This window comes from Bufo gargarizans, chromosome 1, assembly GCF_014858855.1.
Source record: "Bufo gargarizans isolate SCDJY-AF-19 chromosome 1, ASM1485885v1, whole genome shotgun sequence".
In the NCBI taxonomy this organism is placed as follows: Eukaryota; Metazoa; Chordata; class Amphibia; order Anura; family Bufonidae; genus Bufo; species Bufo gargarizans.
Window position 1 is genome coordinate 322,596,242 of NC_058080.1, and position 20,213 is coordinate 322,616,454.

The window sequence follows — 20,213 nt, forward strand, 5'->3', positions numbered from 1 at the left end:
TCTCATTCAAAGAGTTTGACTATGAAAAATGTAGATTCACACTGAAGGCATCAAAACTATGAATTAACACATGTGGAATTATATACATAACAAAAAAGTGTGAAACAACTGAAAATATGTCATATTCTAGGTTCTTCAAAGTAGCCACCTTTTGCTTTGATTACTGCTTTGCACACTCTTGGCATTCTCTTGATGAGCTGCAAGAGGTAGTCACCTGAAATGGTTTTCACTTCACAGGTGTGCCCTGTCAGGTTTAATAAGTGGGATTTCTTGCCTTATAAATGGGGGTTGGACTATCAGTTGCCTTGTGGAGAAGTCAGGTGGATACACAGCTGATAGTCCTACTGAATAGACTGTTAGAATTTGTATTATGGCAAGAAAAAAGCAGCTAAGTAAAGAAAAACGAGTGGCCATCATTACTTTAAGAAATGAAGGTCAGTCAGTCCGAAAAATTGGGAAAACTTTGAAAGTGTCCCCAAGTGCAGTCACAAAAACCATCAAGCGCTACAAAGAAACTGGCTCACATGACAGTGACATCCAGAGCATCTCCATAAAAGTGACATCAACAGCCTCCCCATAACAGCGACATCCACAGTGCCTCCACAGTGGCATCAACAGCATGCCTAAATCAGTGACATGCACAGTGTTCCCATGACAAAGACATCCACAGTTCCTATAACAGAGGTTTCTCACAGAAGAAATCTGGGCAGCAGTGAACAGTGTCTCAGCTATGACCCGTTCATTGGAGAGATGTGAAATACAGGCTTATAATACATTTTTAAGGCAAAAATAAATCTGATAAGAATATCCTAACAATGTGTACGAAAGAAGATAACTTGGGGATGGTGTCTTCTAGATGGTAGTGGTCTTCTTACACTTTCTGCAAGATCCATCACTGCTGGAGAGAATGCTCATCAGTGAGGTACACATTTTGCCAGTACATGGCATCTTTGTGACTTGTGAAGTAGTTCACAAAGGTATATCTCACCTGTGCACCACGATTGTATGGCCTAGCAGTTATCACAAAAAGCACTATTACTTGTGACTACACTCCTGCCATGACCTTTGGATTTTTTGCTTGCAACTTCTATTCCTGTACTCCTATTTCTGACTACAGGATCTAATACCTGGTTATATATGACCATATTTTATTACTGTCTTTACGGCACTGTCTAGTTGCTGCAGTGCCTAACAGTAGATATCACAAATGCTTTGCTTGACTTGGGAGTCATCAAAACCTATGTGTGCCTCCACTTCCATGTTGGTAGTCCTGCACATAGTTGTGGAGAACACAGGCTGCTTTGATGATAAAATGAACAGTGTTCCCCAGATACAAAATGCCATTCTGATTCAGCCTTGAATGAACACTGGGCAATAAGTGCCTTTTGTAGTACCCACCTGATCCGATACCATGAAGAAGATGACTGGATATGTGTTTCTCTTGGAGGCGGAAGAGTTTGCTGGTCTTTCAGTACTCGTTGCCCAAATTCTGATTCTGTTACTATAGGTGCCAGCTGCAACCTACTTGTAATTGGCGGCAGTGATTTATATCAAGAAAACTGAAAAATACTTCTCACACTCCTTAACATTGAAATTGTAACACCAAGAATGACAACCCATAAGGTTATGCAAATCCAGGAAGTAGCAGGTGTCGCTAAGATTTGTAAATGGTTACATTTCCAAGCACCTAGATCCAAACTGTGGCGTGTGGGAGGGACATAAAAGCCAGATTGAAAGCAAAGCTTTTTAGCTATATGAGACCTTAACCCCTTCACGACCTCCACCATACATTGCCATTGCCCGGTTTCTGCTAATTAAAACAGAGATCCGCGACACATGTATGTGATCAGCCCAATAAAGGCCACTAGGGGCCAGCACTGTATTGTTATATTGAAAATGAAGTGTTCAAAGATGGCTATATAGACATCAATGAACACAATGGGCAATCTACTTAAAAAAAAAGTTTTTAAAAAATATAAAAATTCTAATTTCCCCCGTTTCCTTAAAATAAAAACACTTAACCAATAAAAAAAATAAACATCATGGGTATCGCCACGTGCGAAAATACCCATAAAATTATAATAAAACAATATAAAAGGCCAGTTCACCATTTTGTGTCACTTCAACTCCCCAAGAATTTTTTTTTTTTAATAAAAAGTGATAAAGTCACACACACTTGAAAGTGGTATCACTGAAAGATCCTCTAAGGCAGGCATGCTCAACCTGCGGCCCTCCAGCTGTTGCAAAACTACAACTCCCAGCATGCCTGGACAGCTTACAGCTATCAGCCTACAGCAGAGCATTGTGGGAGTTGTAGTTTTACAACAGCTGGAGGGCCGCAGGTTGAGCATCCCTGCTCTAAGGTCTAAAAATAAAATCAAGTTGTGTGGGATAATTGTGCGATGCCTCATATTCGCTCACATGCCAATTATTGCAAACAGAGAGACAGAATGCTTAAACTGAGACCTTGGTTTAACACTCCGGTGGATCACTAAGCGCCAAGGCCAAGATGTCAGCACTGTTCAAAATTGCCCAGTGGTTGGGAAAACAACATTAAACTGGAATGACAGCACGAGCTGCATGGAGGTGCACAGCGGCAAACCTCTGCAATGATTGATCATTTGATTGAAAGAATGACTCTTAGTGACCCATTCTGTACTGCATGTTAAATTGGACGACACATTCCAAGCCTAGAGCGGCAAACCGTGTCTAAACGTCCAGCTACAGGCGTTATAATTACCTCATGGCACTGATCTCAAAGGCTATCGTGGTACACAGCAAGACTACAATGGAGGATGGAACAGAGGTCTATCCTCTTCAGTGATGAGTCCTGTTTTTGTCTTAATGATAGCTGGAGATTCATCTTGTCCCCCATCAAGCACTTCTGGGACGTCATTTGTTGGTAATTGCCAAGGAAGCTGCCAGCAGTGGATCTTGATGAATTGTATGCCCAACTTCTTGGTGTCGCAATTTCTACAAGAGTGTGTAATTGAAGAAATGCAATCCATAATGCACATAGTAGCCCCAGTTACAGGAGAAATACACCCCCCAGAGAGGCTGTACAGCCTCAGTGCAGGGCTGATCGAGGTCTCTGAAAGAACTCACAGCACCTGCACTCACCTGCCTCCGGCGGTCATATGACCACGGGCCAGATCAGGAAGCGCACAGCGCTTCCTGCACTGTATACACAGCGCCCAGGTGTCCCTGGAAGGTAGAGACATCTGGGCACTGTCCCTGTCTTCTCTAAGGCATGCCCTGCTGTCACTGACAGCGGGCAACTTGATCTGCAGCTGCACGATTAGCGTGCAGCTGCAGTCTCTGACGTTCAGGAAAAAAACGGATGCGGATGACAATCTTGTGTACATCCGTGTTTTTTCACGGATCCATTGACTTGAATGGGTCCGCGAACCGTTGTCTGTGAAAAAAATAGGACAGGTCGTATTTTTTTCACGGACTGGAAACACGGCTCACGGACGCGGATGACAAACGGTGCATTAGCCGAGTTTTCCACGGACCCATTGAAAGTCAATGGGTCCGCAGAAAATCACGGAAAACGGGACAACGGACAGGGGACGCAACAACGGTCGTGTGCATGAGGCCTTAGTGGGGTAAATTGGCTTCTACCTTTCTTGGGGAGACAAATGTCTTTTTTCGGCCTTATATACTACGTATATGTTACTGTTAAATATTTGAACTTTGCGCTTTATTTTAGGACACATTTTAAACATGACTACATAACAATAAAAATATTTAAAATAAAAACAATGCTAACAGTCCTAAATCCTAGCAAAGTTCAGCAAAGTGACCTCCAGTCTTCCCTGAAGGCCTCTATGCTATATACCTGTGAAGAATTTTAATCGCGAATATCGCCACTTCGAGAATCCACGAATATTTAGAATATAGCGCTATATATTCGTAAAATTGAATATTCGTTGTTTTTTTTTTTTTTAAACGCAGTACACATCAGGTGATCATCTCTCCCTTCTTCTAGCTTGTGGGCCAATGAGAAGGCTTTGTCACAGCTTAGCAACATCCCTAGCAACCAATAGAAAAGTTGCCTACCCTTTACTATTGCCGAAAATTCGCAAGCGCAAATATATTGGAGCTTTCTGTCTGCATATAAAGCTATTCCAGTGTTCTACCGTGCCATTTTCTCCAGTCTCAGGAAACTTATACCAGATTAAAAAATGTAGCATAAGTGACCCACACCTGTTTTTTGCGCGTATTACGCGAATATTACATTGCTGATTTTCGCAATCAAAATACAAAATATTAGCGAAATATCGCAAATTCATATATTGCTCCTTCCGCTCATCACTATTTACTATATAAAACATAACCAAAAATGTAGCTAAGGGTACTTTCACACTAGCTTTTTTTCTTTTCCTGCACTGAGTTCTGTCCTAGGGGCTCAGTACCGGAAAATAACTGATCAGTTTTATCCTAATGCATTCTGAATGGAGAGCAATCCGTTCAGGATACATCAGGATGTACTTCAGTTCAGTCACTGAACGGCATTTTGGCTGTAGGAAATACCGCAGCATGCTGCTGTATTATCTCCGTCCAAAATTCAGGATCAGTTGACTGAATGCCGGATCCAGCATTAATTTACATTGAAATGTATTAGTGCCTGCATTAAAATTACTGCAATGGCGGATCCTTGCTTCCGGTCTGCGCATGCACAGACCGGTAAAAATGTTTAAAAAAAATATATAAATAATCCGTTTTTCCGGATGACATCCGGAGAGACGGATCCTTTCTTGCAATGCATTTGTAAGACAGATCCGCATCTGGATCCTTCTACAAATGTTGTCAGTTTGCATGCAGATTGCGACGGAACTGCTTGCCGGATCACTCTGCCGCGAGTGTGAAAGTAGCCTAAGATTATTGTTTTGGTGAACATTCCTAACAGATTCCCCACCATCTTTATCAGGAGAAACATTTGGGGTCTCCTGACCTTGATGCACCTTGGATTCTCTAGAGGTCTCCTGCAGCTGAAATGCACTAATTTTGTATGCTTTTTTGTTCAATATTGAGGGTTTTTAGATAGGGCAGCAAGGTATTCTATCAACCAACAGAAGAAAATAGTATCTGGAGGAGTTCCTGAAGTAGTGACAAAAGTGTGTTCGCTAAACCATGCCATGCTGATATTTGAGATGTAGCTATTGACATTACATATTTAGGCTATATTCACACGAACGCTGTGTTTTGCGGATCCACAAATTGCAGACCCGCAAAACACGGACACCGGCCCACATGCATTCCACAATTTGTGGACCGCACATGCCGCGGCTGTCATATAAAATGTCTACAAGAATAGGACATGTTCTATTTTTTTTTTGCGGGACGGCGGCACGGTGTGCTGTCTGCATCTTTTGTGGCCCCACATAAATGAATGGGGACTCATTCATACAGTCGTGTGAATGTACACTAACGGTAAATGCCCCATGACCCTTATTGTCCTTGTAGAGAAAACAGTTTTTGCCTATTTTTGTGGTTTTACAAGGAGAAGGTCGGAACAACAACTTTTTTGGAGTTCATACTAGAAGATTATAGAATAGTAGGAACTTACAGAATTGATAGAAATAAAATGCATGTAAATTTATCTTCCACCATTTCATTATTTATTAAGGGAAAGAGAAGTGGAAAATTGTGGTGGAAATAAATTGAGTTATATTCATTATAATTGATGGAGCAAGAATTTAGAGGTTAATTTCAAATGCCTCATTGAGGCCATATGGCAGTTCAATTTGTATATCCAGAACATTTCCCGTCTTCTCAGAGGTTGGATGATATTACAGCCGTTGGTTTTGACTTGCTCTATGGGATTTACAGAAAACCCAGAAAAAGAGCCTTGGTGATGAACAAGACATCTGGAGACACTACGTTGAATAAACTTCTTTTTAACGTTTGATCTGTGTTTAGTCAATCTTTTATGGAGGGTTTGGATAGTGCGTCCTATATATTGTAGGCCAACAGGGCAAGTGACTAAATAAATGATGTTGGTGGAGCCACAGTCGAGATGTACTTTGATCGGGAAAGTGTCGCCATTGGGGCCACAGTAGGAAGTGGTAGTATTAAGGGACCTACAGCAGAGGCATTCGGAACGTGAGGGGGGTGGGGTGGGGGGGGGGGGGCTATCCATTGGGTAAACTGTTGTTCAAGAAGGGATCCCTTTTCAGGATGTACCAACGTCTGGAAATAATTTTCCTGATGTCATTGTGGTTACTGTTATAGGTGGTTATAAAATTAGTGTTGTATTGTTTTGTGGTGTCGCCCTTGGTGGAATTGTTGGTCTTTCCTTTCGGTAGACACTCTTGTCTGTTTGAGAGCCTGGGTTCTGTTCAGAAGCACATTGATGATTCCAGGAGGGTAACCTTTTTGCAAGAATCTAGTCTGTATTATTTTGCTTTAAGAGATGAAGTCAGTATCATTGGAACAGTGGCATCTTATCCGCTTAAATTGGTTGAAAGGAATATTCTTTTTCCACTTCTGATGTTCTCTTGAGAAGTCTAGATCGCTGTTACAGTCAACTTTCTTAAAGGTTCTGGTGTTAATTCTATCGCTTTCGGCTTTTAGTTCCAGACCCAGAAATTCCACTAATGATTTATTATATGTACCTGAAAGAGTGATTCCCCAATTGGTGGAATTCAGATGTTCTATGAAGTAATTGATTGAAGTTGGGTCGCCATGCCATATAAAGATCAAATCGTCAATGTAGCGGCGGCAGAATCTGATATTGCTTGTCCAGTGGCAGGAATTGTAAACAAAGGTGTCTTCAAATGCCCACATAATAAGATTTGTGAAACTGGGTGCGAATCTCGTACCCATTGCGGTACCTTTGGTCTGCAGATACAGGGTTACTTCAAACTTCAATACATTGTGGGTGAGAATAAAATGAATACTTTTCAAGATTAAGTTTTTTTTTGTTCTGGTGGCATCAGGTTATATTTGTCCAAAAAGCGTTTTGTGCAATTGATACCTAAAATCATGTTGGATGTTCGAATATAAGGACGTCACGTCTAGGGTTGACCAATGGTACATGTCCTTCCAACTGACATTTTGAAGTAACTGTATCAGAGTGATGGAATCTTTGAGATCTGATGGTAACTGGACTGCGTATTTTTGTAAAAAAAAAATCAACATAATGAGACAAGTTACAAGTTAGTGAGGAAATGCCTGAAATGAAAGGCCGGCTAACGCCCATTAGCCCCAATTTAAAAAAGAAAAATATTGAAAAGCTATTATTAAAAAAAAATAATAATAATTAAAAGTTTTAATTTTGCCAGTGACATCAGGGCAGATCCAGTACCGCCCACCCATTCCCCCTGACCCCTATCCTAATGATTATGGTGTTTTTTTAGGGTGTATATATACGTGTAACAGTTGTAATGTACCACCTGCTAAAAAAAAATCTGAGATCTGATCCTCGCCATCGGATGGTCTTTTGCGCCGCGGGATTTCCTCTTGCTGTTTGAATGAGAATGGCCATCCTTAGATGTAACTCTTGGATTTTTTGCAGTTTCTCTGAGCAGTGCATGGTGTGACCTTCGGGTGAATTTTCTGGGATGTCTACTGCTCAGAAGATTGTCAAATGTCTAAATTGTTTTCCACTTGTGAATAATCTTTCTCACTGTATAATGATGGACTACAAATTGTCCGGAAATTAACTTTAAAGCCTTCTCAGATTGTTGGGCAGTAACAATTGCTTCTTTAAGATCATTGCCATTGTGTCTCTTCCTTGGCATTGTATTACGAACACATGAATGCTCCAGACCAGCAAACTGCCTAAACGTCTGCTTAAATAGAGGTTGCTGAGGATCAATTAATCAAGGGTATTTGATAAGAAGCACTTGGGGGCTACCTACCCTCTTAATTCCTAGCAGTAAGTAAACAGTAAGGCTGTATATATTGTGGGGCTTTGCTCTGGTAGACAGGCTAGTGGGCGCAGTATGGATGCAACCACAAAGTCTTTAACTTAAATAGTTCAGTGTTTTATTCACACATAAGGAAAAACAAAAAGTGACATTTTGCAGTCTAGGTGTTTGTTCACACCATGAAAAGTCCACCTGTGGTCTCAGCATGCGGCTCCCATTCCTTTTGCACGGCACAAGTTTTCAGATCCCAAAACACACAGGGACTGACAGCGCTCCACTGTCAAAGAGGAGTAATCCACACCCAGCTGAGACTTCTGGCTGGGTTTGATATAGGCCAGTAAAGACCCAGCCTGGAGCCTGGGGAGAAGCCACCCACCTAGCACTTTGACTACTCCCAGTAAGAGCCGGCCTGGATCAGCTTACAGCCATACTAAAATAGCAACGTGTCAACCAGCACTAGCTGCCGCTGACTCTTGAAAATACCGGCTCTTACTTCACCGAGGCCAGGAACCTCGGTGACACATACCTTTCGTCAACAACTGACTCTTGCGCCTTCCTACAATATATATATCATACAGAATAAAAGTAAAGAGCATTAAATACAAAGATAAAATAAAAGTAAGTGGTAAAAATTTTAAGATGAGATATTAAAGGGGTTGTACCTTCTCAGACATTGGGGGCATATCGCTAGGTGCTGATACCACAGAGATGGCAAAGTCCCTCAGGGTGCACTACACAGGCGCAGCCACCTTCCATTCATTGCTATGGGAGTGGCGAAAATAGCTGAGTGGGGTGCTCAGCTATATTCGGAAGACCCATTGAAATGAATGGGAGGCGCTCCACGGCCAATGCTCCATTCACTTCTTTGGGGCTGGCAGAAATGGGCGAGCCAGCGCTCCGCTATTTTAGGGCCTCCTATAGGAATGAATGGAGGACGGCTGAGCATGAATACCCTTTTAATGTTGAACAAAACAACTTTTACTCCTAACACAATTAATAATACAACTTGTTCTTTTTTTTGCTCCGTAATTTATTACTATATTTCTTTGTTTTCACAGGTCTTGCACCTTTCCTACTATCAGTTTCGGTGGCAGCTTTATCCTTTGAAAGGTGGCAATTTAATCTATACCTGAAGAAAAAGTAAAAAAAAAAAGGGAATTTCCTGGCCTTACATCATTTTTGATTACCTCACAGCAATGTCATCAATAAAGCTGTTAATTTGCTTGAAGCTGATGATAACAGTAATTCATGGTAAGAATTTATATAATTTATTATAGAAAATATTTACTTTGGTACACTGCACACAAGTTTCTTTTTTATGTTTATCTGTTGTTGGATGCTACAGTCATCGCTCAGAGCAGAAGGGAGAGGGTGTGAAGTGGCTCACTTCAGAGATCATATCAGAATGAGGGACCACCTTTCTTCAGCAGGACTGATAACCTGAGCTTTCATTTCACCAGGTGCAAGTGCCCTTTGCCAGTCCTGCTGAAAAAAACAACAAAGGTATTTTTACCCAGATCACCACAACCCTCACCTTGCAATCCCCCACTGATGCAGTTTTGATGCTGGTCCATGCCGCTCTCATCTTCCTTCCTGGACTTCACTGAAGCAGGATGGCAGCAGTAGGGGATTGTGAAGTAATGCTTATTTTTATATTTGCAGTGACCAGGATGCGGGTATACTGACGCCACTTTAATGCAGTGGGTCAGGATATGGGTATAATAGTCTATAGTTTGCAGCGTGCGCAGGGTATTGTCACAGGGCCCTTCAAAGATGTTATAACGCACGTCCCAGGGTACGGCTGGACTCCTGGCTCACTTGCAATAAATTGAGGGTAGTGATAGTGGGAGTAATAAAGGAATTTGCAGCAGAAATTGAGATCCAGACTTTTGGTGAAGTTCAAACTTGTCTTTACTGATTGTAACTTTCATCCAAGCAAGTTACAGCTTTAGGGTCCTTTCACACGTCCATTGTTTCTTTCCTGATCTGTTCCGTTTTTTGCGGAACAGATCTGGACCAGATATGTACCCATTCATTTTCAATGGGTCCTGAAAAAAATTGGACAGCACAATGGCAGATTTTTTTTTTTTCAGGACCCATTGAAAATGAATGGGTCCAGATCTGTTCCGCAAAAAATGGAACAGATCAGGAAAGAAACAACGGACGTGTGAACGGACCCTTAGTCTTAGGTCCCAGCAGGTATTGGCAATGGTTGGCAGGGATTTATCTTCTGCTCTATAAACCTGGACTGTGCAGGAAAAGACGTCTGCTTAGTAGGTCTATACTGTGGCAAGAATTTGGTTTCTGCTCTCTCTATCTTCTGCTGTATGGGGACTGACTAGATGAGGAGGAATGGCTTCTCCTAGGGTCTCTGCACTTTACTCACAGTTATCTTCTCAGGGGATGATTTCTTTCTGGAACTGGAGTTGTCTATAACTTTCTGCTTTGTGTCACCCAGCTGAGCTGGAGAGCTCAGACTTGAAATTTGATCAAATCTCAGCATGCGACTTGATCCTAGAACAGGTTCTAACAGTTTTTTTCCTCCCTTGCTGCAGGATGTGGGAACCTCTACTTCCCTTAAGCAGGGGGGCAGAACAGAACAGGATCGTTCCACTCTGAACGGCCATAACATTAAAACTATCCCTACCAATGATGCTGCCACCTGCTGATAGACCTGTAACATTACAACGAAAAATTACCTTTAACATGGTTTTATGCACATTTGTGAATTACATAATCAAAATAGCATCAAATGACAATATAATGGCTCCTAAATTGCAGCAGTGGGGTAGAGGAGTACAGTAACACAACTCCGGGGTGTTACATATTTACCCCTTAACCACTTGCCATCTGGGCCATTTGCCCCCTTCCTGACCAGGCCTAATTTTGCAAAACTGACATACAGACGTGGACAAAATTGTTGGTACCCTTTGGTCAATGAAAGAAAAAGTCACAATGGTCACAGAAATAACTTTAATCTGACAAAAGTAATAATAAATTAAAATTCTATAAATGTTAACCAATGAAAGTCAGACATTGTTTTTCAACCATGCTTCAACAGAATTATGTAAAAAAATAAACTCATGAAACAGGCATGGACAAAAATGATGGTACCCCTAACTTAATATTTTGTTGCGCAACCTTTTGAGGCAATCACTGCAATCAAACGCTTCCTGTAACTGTCAATGAGACATCTGCACCTCTCAGCAGGTATTTTGGCCCACTCCTCATGAGCAAACTGCTCCAGTTGTGTCCGGTTTGAAGGGTGCCTTTTCCAGACTGCATGTTTCAGCTCCTTCCAAAGATGCTCAATAGGATTGAGGTCAGGGCTCATAGAAGGCCACTTTAGAATAGTCCAATTTTTTCCTCTTAGCCATTCTTGGGTGTTTTTAGCGGTGTGTTTTGGGTCATTGTCCTGTTGCAAGACCCATGACCTGCGACTGAGACCAAGCTTTCTGACACTGGCTAGTACATTTCTCTCTAGAATTCCTTGATAGTCTTGAGATTTCATTGTACCCTGCACAGATTCAAGACACCCTGTGCCAGACGCAGCAAAGCAGCCCCAGAACATAACAGAGCCTCCTCCATGTTTCACAGTAGGGACAGTGTTCTTTTCTTGATATGCTTCATTTTTTCGTCTGTGAACATACAGCTGATGTGCCTTGGCAAAAACTTCGATTTTTGTCTCATCTGTCCACAGGACATTCTCCCAGAAGCTTTGTGGCTTGTCAACATGTAGTTTGGCATATTCCAGTCTTGCTTTTTTATGATTCGTTTTCAACAATGGTGTCCTCCTTGGTCGTCTCCCATGTAGTCCACTTTGGCTCAAACAACGACGGATGGTGCGATCTGACACTGATGTTCCTTGAGCATGAAGTTCACCTTGAATCTCTTTAGAAGTCTTTCTAGGCTCTTTTGTTACCATTCGGATTATCCGTCTCTTAGATTTGTCATCAATTTTCCTCCTGCGGCCACGTCCAGGGAGGTTGGCTACAGTCCCATGGATCTTAAACTTATGAATAATATGTGCAACTGTACTCACAGGAACATCTAGTTGCTTGGAGATGGTCTTATAGCCTTTACCTTTAACATGCTTGTCTATAATTTTCTTTCTGATCTCTTGAGACAGCTCTTTCCTTTGCTTCCTCTGGTCCATGTCGAGTGTGGTACACACCATATCACCAAACAACACAGTGATTACCTGGAGCCATATATATAGGCCCAATGGCTGATTACAAGGTTGTAGACACCTGTGATGCTAATTAGTGGACACACCTTGAATTAACATGTCCCTTTGGTCACATTATGTTCTGTGTTTTCTAGGGGTACCATCATTTTTGTCCATGCCTGTTTCATGAGTTTATTTTTTTACATAATTCTGTTGAAGCATGGTTGAAAAACAATGTCTGACTTTCATTGGTTAACATTTATAGAATTTTAATTTATTATTACTTTTGTCAGATTAAAGTTATTTCTGTGACCATTGTGACTTTTTCTTTCATTGACCAAAGGGTACCAACAATTTTGTCCACGTCTGTATCTCACTTTATGTGGTAATAACTTTGGAACGCCTTTACTTATCCAAGTCATTCAGAGATTTTCTCGTGACACATTGTACTTCATGATAGTCATAAATTTGAGTCAATATATTTCACCTTTATTTATAAAAAAATCCCAAATTTGCCCAAAATTTTGAAAACTTCGCAATTTTCTAAATTTCAAGTTCTCTGCTTTTAAAACAGAAAGTGATACCTCATAAAATATTTATTACTTCACATTCCCCATATGTCTACTTTATGTTGGCATCATTTTGGAAATGTCATTTTAGTTTTTTAGGACGTTAGAAGGCTTAGAAGTTTAGAAGCAATTCTTAAAATTTTTAAGAAAATTGCCAAAACCCACTTTTTAAGGACCAGTTCAGGTCTGAAGTCACTTTGTGGGGCCTACATAGTGGATACCCCCATAAATGACCCCATTGTAGAAACTACACCCCTCAAGTTTCTTAAAACCGATTTTACAAACTTTGTTAACCCTTTAGGCGTTCCATAAGAATTAAAGGAAAATGGAGATAAAAAAAATGTATTTCACTTTTTGGGCAGATTTTCCATTTTAATCCAATTTTTTCTTTAACACATCGATGGTTAACAGCCAAACAAAACTCAATATTTATTACCCAGATTCTGCGGTTTACAGAAACACGCCACATGTGGTCATAAACTGCTGTATGGGCACACAGCAGGGCGCAGAAGAAAAGGAACTCCACGTGGTTTTTAGATGCCATGTCCCATTTGAAGCCCCCTGATGCACCCTTACAGTAGAAACTCCCAAGAAGTGATCCAATTTTGGAAACTAGGGGATAAGGTGCCAGTTTAATTGCTACTATTTTTGGGTGCATATGATTTTTTTGATCAGTCATAAAAAATTGGTTGTTTTAGCACAGTTTCTATTTTTTTTTTTTTTACAGCGTTCACCTGAGGGGTTCAGTCAAGTGACATTTTTATAGAGCAGATTGTTAGACGTTGTGATACCTAATATGTATACTTTTTCTTATTTATTAAAGTTTTACACAATAATAGCATTTTTGAAACAAAAAAAATATGTTTTAATGTGTCCATGTCCTGAGAGCTATAGTTTTTTATTTTATTTTTGAGAGATTTTCTTATGTAGGGGCTCATTTTTTGCGGCATGAGGTGACTGTTTTATTGGTACCATTTAGTGGGACATACGCATTTTTGATCACTTGGTGTTGCACTTTTTGTCATGTAAGGTGACAAAAATTGCTTGTTTTGACATTTTTTTTTTTTTTTTTTTTTTTTTTTTTACGGTGTTCACCCGAGGGGTTAGGTCATGTGATATTTATATAGAGCTGGTTTTTATGGACGCGGCAATACCTAATATGTATACTTTCTTTTATTTGTTTCACTTTAACACAATAATAGCATTTTTGAAACCCAAAAAATTATGTTTTAGTGTCTCCATGTTCTAAGAGCTATAGGTTTTTTTTTGTTTGTTTTTTTGAGAGATTTTCTTATGTGGGGCTCATTTTTTGTGGGATGAGGTGACGGTTTTATTGGTACCATTTTGTGGGACATATGCGTTTTTGATCACTTTGGTGTTGTACTTTTTGTGCTGTAAGGTGAAAAAAATTGCTCGTTTTGAGTTTCTTTTTTTTTACGGTGTTCACCCGAGGGGTTAGATCATGTGATATTTTTTTAGAGCTGTTTTTTACGGACGCGGCAATACCAAATATGTCTATTTTATTTTTTCAATTTTTAACATTTTTTTTTTTTTTTTTACATGTGAAACTTTTTTTATTTTATTTTTTCTGGGGGACCTCTGGGGGACATTTACTTAAATTATTATTATTTTTTTGACTGTTGATTTCTCCTGTAACTGGGGCTGACATAGTAGCCCCAGTTACAGGAGAAATGCACCCCCCCCCCCCCCCAGAGGCTGTACAGCGCAATACAGCGCTGTACAGCCTCAGTGCAGGGCTGATCGAGGTCTCTGAAAGACCTCACACAGCTCCTGCACTCTCCGGTCCCGCGGATCACATGACCGCTGGGCAGGAACAGGAAGCGCATTAGCGTGCAGCTGCAGTTTCTGAACGGACGTTTTAAAACGTCCATTCAGAAATAGAGACGTTTATATCCTATGGGCGTACGGGAGATGGTTAAGGACTTAGCTCTATTTCCCGAGTCCTTAAGGACACAGGACGTACCAGTACGTCCTAACTTTAAATCATATGACCTCTGCCCCCCCCCCCCCCCCCCCCCACATCAGCGATTGCAGCGTTTCCGGTCCATTCGGGTCTCGGGTGACCTGGTGAACCGGAATAAGACTGTGATCGGTGGTGTGATTACACCCCACCAATCACAGTACAAACATTTGGGAGAAGCTGTGCTGGCCATGGTGCTGAATGCCGCTGTCCAGGGTGCTGATTGGTGCAGGGAGAGAGGCGCGAGATTCAAACTTCCAGCACTCCTCTCTCCCCTCCTCTTCCTGTCCAGCATCTGCGCCATGAAGCACCATTCTCCACAGGCTCCTGCAATCCCCCATCGCACCGTTAGGCAGGTATAGAAGGGAAAAGTTAGTTGGGGGAAAAAAAAAAACAACACTTTATCAGAATTTGTTTTCTAGCTGCCACTTGCAAGGGACGAACCCCAAAAAAGTGGGGGATACGGAAGGACACCACCACTCAATGTGACACCCCAACAGTCCCCTAGAGAACATAAAAAACTATGGCTCTCAGACTTTGGAGACACGGAACCAATTTTTTTAGTGCAGGCATCCTCAAAATGCGGCTCTCCAGACAACCTACAGCTATCAGCAGGGCATGGTGGGAATTGTAGTTTTACAACATCTGAAGGGCCGCAGTTTGAGGATGCCTGCTTAGTGTCTCCAGAGTTTGAGGGCCATACATATTGGGCATCGCCGCGTCCGTAAAAATCTTCTCTATAGAAATAACATTTAACCCAACCCCCCCGGATGAACAGCGTTAAAACCTAACATCACAAAAAGTGTAATAGCGAGCAATCAAAATGTCATATGCACCCCAAATTAGTGCCAATAAAACAGCAATCTCATCTCGCAAAAAATGAGCCCCTACATTAGATAGTCGCCCAACAAAAAAACAAAACCAAAAAAAACTGTAGCTCCCAGGTAGGGGTGGGCGGTATAGGCGATATGCGATATGAATTTGGGCCACGATATGGATTTTCGCCATATCGCCGGACCGCGATATGATCATTTTCTCCTGAGCCGGCCGGCACAGTGGAGGGAGGAGGGGGGGAGGAGGGAGTCCCTCCCTCCCCACTGTGCGCGGCTGCCGCTGAACACCAATGAGGACGTAGGAGGAGGAGGGGAGGGACTGTGGCCACTGCGCCACCAATGAATGTGCCAGCCATATCCCACAGGGTCCCCCCCTCCCAATCATTGGTGGCAGTTTGCAGTTCCGATCGGAGCCCCAGCAGTGTAATGCTGGGGCTCCGATCGGTTACCATGGCAGCCAGGAGTCACGCTACTGAAGTCCTGGCTGCCATGGTATGTTAGTGAGCAGAGAGCAGCGCATTATACTCACGTGCGCTGTGGCCGCTGGTCGCTCCTTCTTCTGTCTGTGCGGCGGATTGCTAATGCTTACTGCATTACACTGCTGGGGCTCCGATCGGAACTGCAAACTGCCACCAATGATGGGGGGGAGGAGGGGGACCCTGTGGCCACTGCCACCAATGATTAATACTGGGGAGGGAGGGGGGGGGGGGTTGCGTTACCAGAGGAGGCAGATCAGAATCTGGGGAGGCAGATCAGAGTCTGGGGGGAGGCAGATCAGAGGCTGGAGGGGGGGGCAGATCAGAGGCTGGAGGGGGGGGCAGATCAGAGGCTGGAGGGGGGGGCAGATCAGAGGCTGGAGGGGGGGGCAGATCAGAGGCTGGAGGGGGGGGCAGATCAGAGGCTGGAGGGGGGGGCAGATCAGAGGCTGGAGGGGGGGGGCAGATCAGAGGCTGGAGGGGGGGGCAGATCAGAGGCTGGAGGGGGGGGCAGATCAGAGGCTGGAGGGGGGGGCAGATCAGAGGCTGGGGGGGGCAGATCAGAGGCTGGGGGGGGACAGATCAGAGGCTGGGGGGGCAGATCAGAGGCTGGGGGGGGCAGATCAGAGGCTGGGGGGGGCAGATCAGAGGCTGGGGGGGGCAGATCAGAGGCTGGGGGGGCAGATCAGAGGCTGGGGGGGGCAGATCAGAGGCTGGGGGGCACAGGAGAGGCTGGCGCCATGGTCAGCTCCCTGCTGTTGTGTGCACAAAGCACAGGGCAGCAGGGAGAGTGTAAAGTCCTATTCACCCTAATAGAGCTCTATTAGGGTGAATATGACAAGAGTTCTAGCCCTTAAGGAGGCCAATAGTTAATAAATAAAAAGAAAAAAAAAATGTTTAAACACCCCCCCCTTTCCAATATAGAAAACAATATATTGCGATATATACGCATATCGCACATGCTTAAAATTATATCGCAATATAGATTTTAGGCCATATCGCCCACCCCTACTCCCAGGCTATGGAGATACTAAAATAATTTTTTCGGGTTCCTAAAATGATAATAGTGTAAAATCTAAATAAATTTTAAAATGTAGACATATTAGGTATCGCTGCGTCCGTATTAATCTGCCCTATAAAAATAACATTTGACCAAACCCCTCGGATGAACAGCGTTAAAACTAAATATTAATTGCCCTGATTCTGTAGTTTGCAGAGACACTCCATATGTGGTCGTAAATGGCTATATAGCCACACGGCAGGGCATAGAACAAAGGGAACGCCATATGGTTTCTGGAAGGCAGATTTTGATGGACTGGTTTATTTTCACCATGTCCAATTAGAAGCCCCCCCTGATGTAGCCTAGACTTGAAACTCCAAAAAAGTGACCCCATCTAAGAAACTACACCCCTCAAGGTATTCAAAAGTTTCAAACTTTACAAACTTTGTTAACCCTTTAGGTGTTCCACAAAACTAAATAGCAAATGTAGAAACAATTTTTTTTTTTTTTACCTTGCCTCAAAAAAGTGTAATATAGAGCAACCAAAAATCATATTTACCCTAAAATTGTCCCACAGCATCAACCACCTTCTCTGCCTTCCAAAAACCATATGGCGTTCCCCTTCTTCTATGTCCTGCCGTTTAGCAAAATAGTAGTTTACGACCACATATGGGGTGCTTCTGTAAACTACAGAATCAGAGCAACCCATATTTAGTTTAGTTTGGCTGTTAACCCATTTTTTCCGGTAATAAAGTAATGGTTAAAATGGAAAATTTTCCAAAAAGTAGAAATTCCAAAATTGCTTCTCCATCTGCCATCAACTCTTGTGGAACACCTAAAGGGTTAACAAAGTTTGTAAACCCAGTTTTGAATACCTTGAGGGGTGTACTTTCTTAGATGGAGTAACTTTTTGGGAATTTTTATTCTCGGGGGGCTTGAAATGGGACATGGTATAAACAAAACTATGGCGTTCCCCTCCTATGTCCTCCCGTTTGGCCAAACAGTAGTTTACGACCACATATGGGGTGTTTTTGCAAACTACAGAATCAGGGCAACCCATATTGAGTTTTGTTTGGCAGTTAACCCTTGCTTTGTTCCTGGAAAAAATTGATTATATTGGAAAATTTTCCAAATATATTCTTACATTTTTTGTCTATTTGCCATGAAGTCTTGTGGAAGACCTAAAGGGTTAAAAACGTTGGTAAAATCATTTTTGAATACCTTGAGGGGTGTAGTTTCTAAAATCATTTTGGGGTGTTTTCTATTGCTTAAGCCTCTCAAAGTGACTTCAGACCTGAACTGGTCCATAGAAAGTGGGATTTTGAAAATTTCTGAAAAATTTAAAAATTTGCTTATAAACTTCTAAGCTATCTAACATAGCTTAGGGGGGTATTACTATGTATTACAGAAGTAGAGAAACTGAAACGTTGAAATTTGCAAATATTTCAAAATTTTTGGTAAATTTGGTATTTTTTTGTGCAAAAAAATTTACTTTTTTGACCCAATTTTAGCAGTGTCATGAAGTACAATATGTACAATATATGAAAAAACAATCTTAGAACAGCCTGGGTAAGTCAAAGCGTTTTAAAGTTATCAACACTTAGGCCTCATGCACACAGACTTTTTTTTTTTTTTTTCTGGTCCGCAAAAATGGTGTCCGTTGTTTTGTGATCCGTGTCCGTTTTTTCTTCCGTGGGTCTTCCTTGATTTTTGGAGGATCCACGGACATGAAAAGTGAAAAAAAATAAAATAAATCTAATTCAAGTTTGCCTTTGAAATGATAGGAAAAAACGGACACGGATCACGGACGCAGATTACAATCTTGTGTGCATCCGTGATTTTTCATGGACCCATTGACTTGAATAGGTCTGTGAACCGTTGGCCGTGAAAAAAATAGGACAGGTCTTATTTTTTTCACGGGCTGGAAACACGGATCACGGACGCGGATGCCAAACAGTGCATTTTCCGATTTTTCCATTGACCCATTGAAAGTCAATTGGTCCGCGGAAAAAACGGAACAACGGCCGCGGATGCACACAACGGTCGTGTGCGTGAGGCCTTAAAGTGACACTGGTCAGATTTGCAAAAAATGGCCAAGTCCTTAAGGTGAAATAGGGCTGAGTCCTTAAGGGGTTAAAGGGGTTTTCTGTGTTCAATAAAAACTCGGGAAGCCCCTGTACATGCTAAAATAGCAAATGAAGGAATACTAACCCCTTTTCTGCCTTTCTATCCTCCACACCTTTAACTTCTTCCTGTCTGCAGCTGTAATGTGAGGTCCCCATGCAGCCAGTCACTGGCCTCAGCAGTATATGGGACTCCTCTGCTGAGGTCTGTGACTGGCTGCAGTGTGGTGACCTGTGTGCATGGAACATTACTGTTGCAGCCTGGAAAACAAACAGCAGCAGGGAGGTCCAGAGTGCTGGAAGTGACACATGAGAAAAAGGGTATTACTCCTTTGGATATTTTAGCACCTGTAATCATTTTACTGGGGAAACCTCTTAAACTTTATTTTTTATATATTATTTTCCTGGAAAGCATCTTTAATATATGAATTATTGTGTTATGGGCCCAAAATGCAAGATCATCATTTGATAGCAATGACCTGAGCTATAACACTGTGGCTTACTATGTATCTACAGTCGTGGGCGTGGCCAAAAGTTTTGAGAATTACAGAAATATTGGAAATTGGAAAAGTTGCTGCTTAAGTTTTTATAATAGCAATTTGCATATACTCCAGAATGTTATGAAGAGTGATCAGATGAATTGCATAGTCCTTCTTTGCCATGAAAATTTACTTAATCCCCAAAAAACTTTTCCACTGCATTTCACTGCTGTCATTAAAGGACCTGCTGAGATAATTTCAGTAATCGTCTTGTTAACTCAGGTGAGAATGTTGACGAGCACAAGGCTGGAGATCATTATGTCATATTGGATTAAAATGGCAGACTTGACCTGTAAAAAGGAGGGTGATGCTGGAAATCATGGTTCTTCCATTGTTAACCATGGTGACCTGCAAAGAAACGCGTGCAGCCATCATTGCGTTGCATAAAAATGGCTTCACAGGCAAGGATATTGTGGCTACTAAGATTGCACCTCGATCAACAATTTATAGGATCATCAACAACTTCAAGAAAAGAGGTCCAATTCTTGTTAACCGCCTCCGGACCGCCTAACGCAGATGTGCGGTCCGGAGGCGGCAGCGCTGCGCAGAGTCACGCATATACGCGTCATCTCGCGAGACGCGAGATTACGCGCTTTGCCGGCCCGCGCATGCGCAGTTCGGGCCGGCATTTCGTCAAGGGGGGTCGC

General features: G+C 42.2%; 1 protein-coding gene across 3 annotated transcripts in view; it reads left to right on the plus strand.

Moving 5' to 3' along the window:
- Positions 1–8,946: 8,946 nt before the first annotated feature.
- Positions 8,947–20,213, plus strand: part of ADGRL3 (adhesion G protein-coupled receptor L3) — an 807,408-nt gene continuing 796,141 nt past the window's right edge. For all 3 annotated transcript variants that reach the window (XM_044305816.1, XM_044305825.1, XM_044305834.1), the window contains exon 1: positions 8,947–9,128. In XM_044305816.1, the coding sequence (XP_044161751.1) occupies positions 9,074–9,128 (55 nt within the window). In that variant the 5' untranslated portion in view covers positions 8,947–9,073. The remainder of the gene's footprint in view (positions 9,129–20,213) is intronic.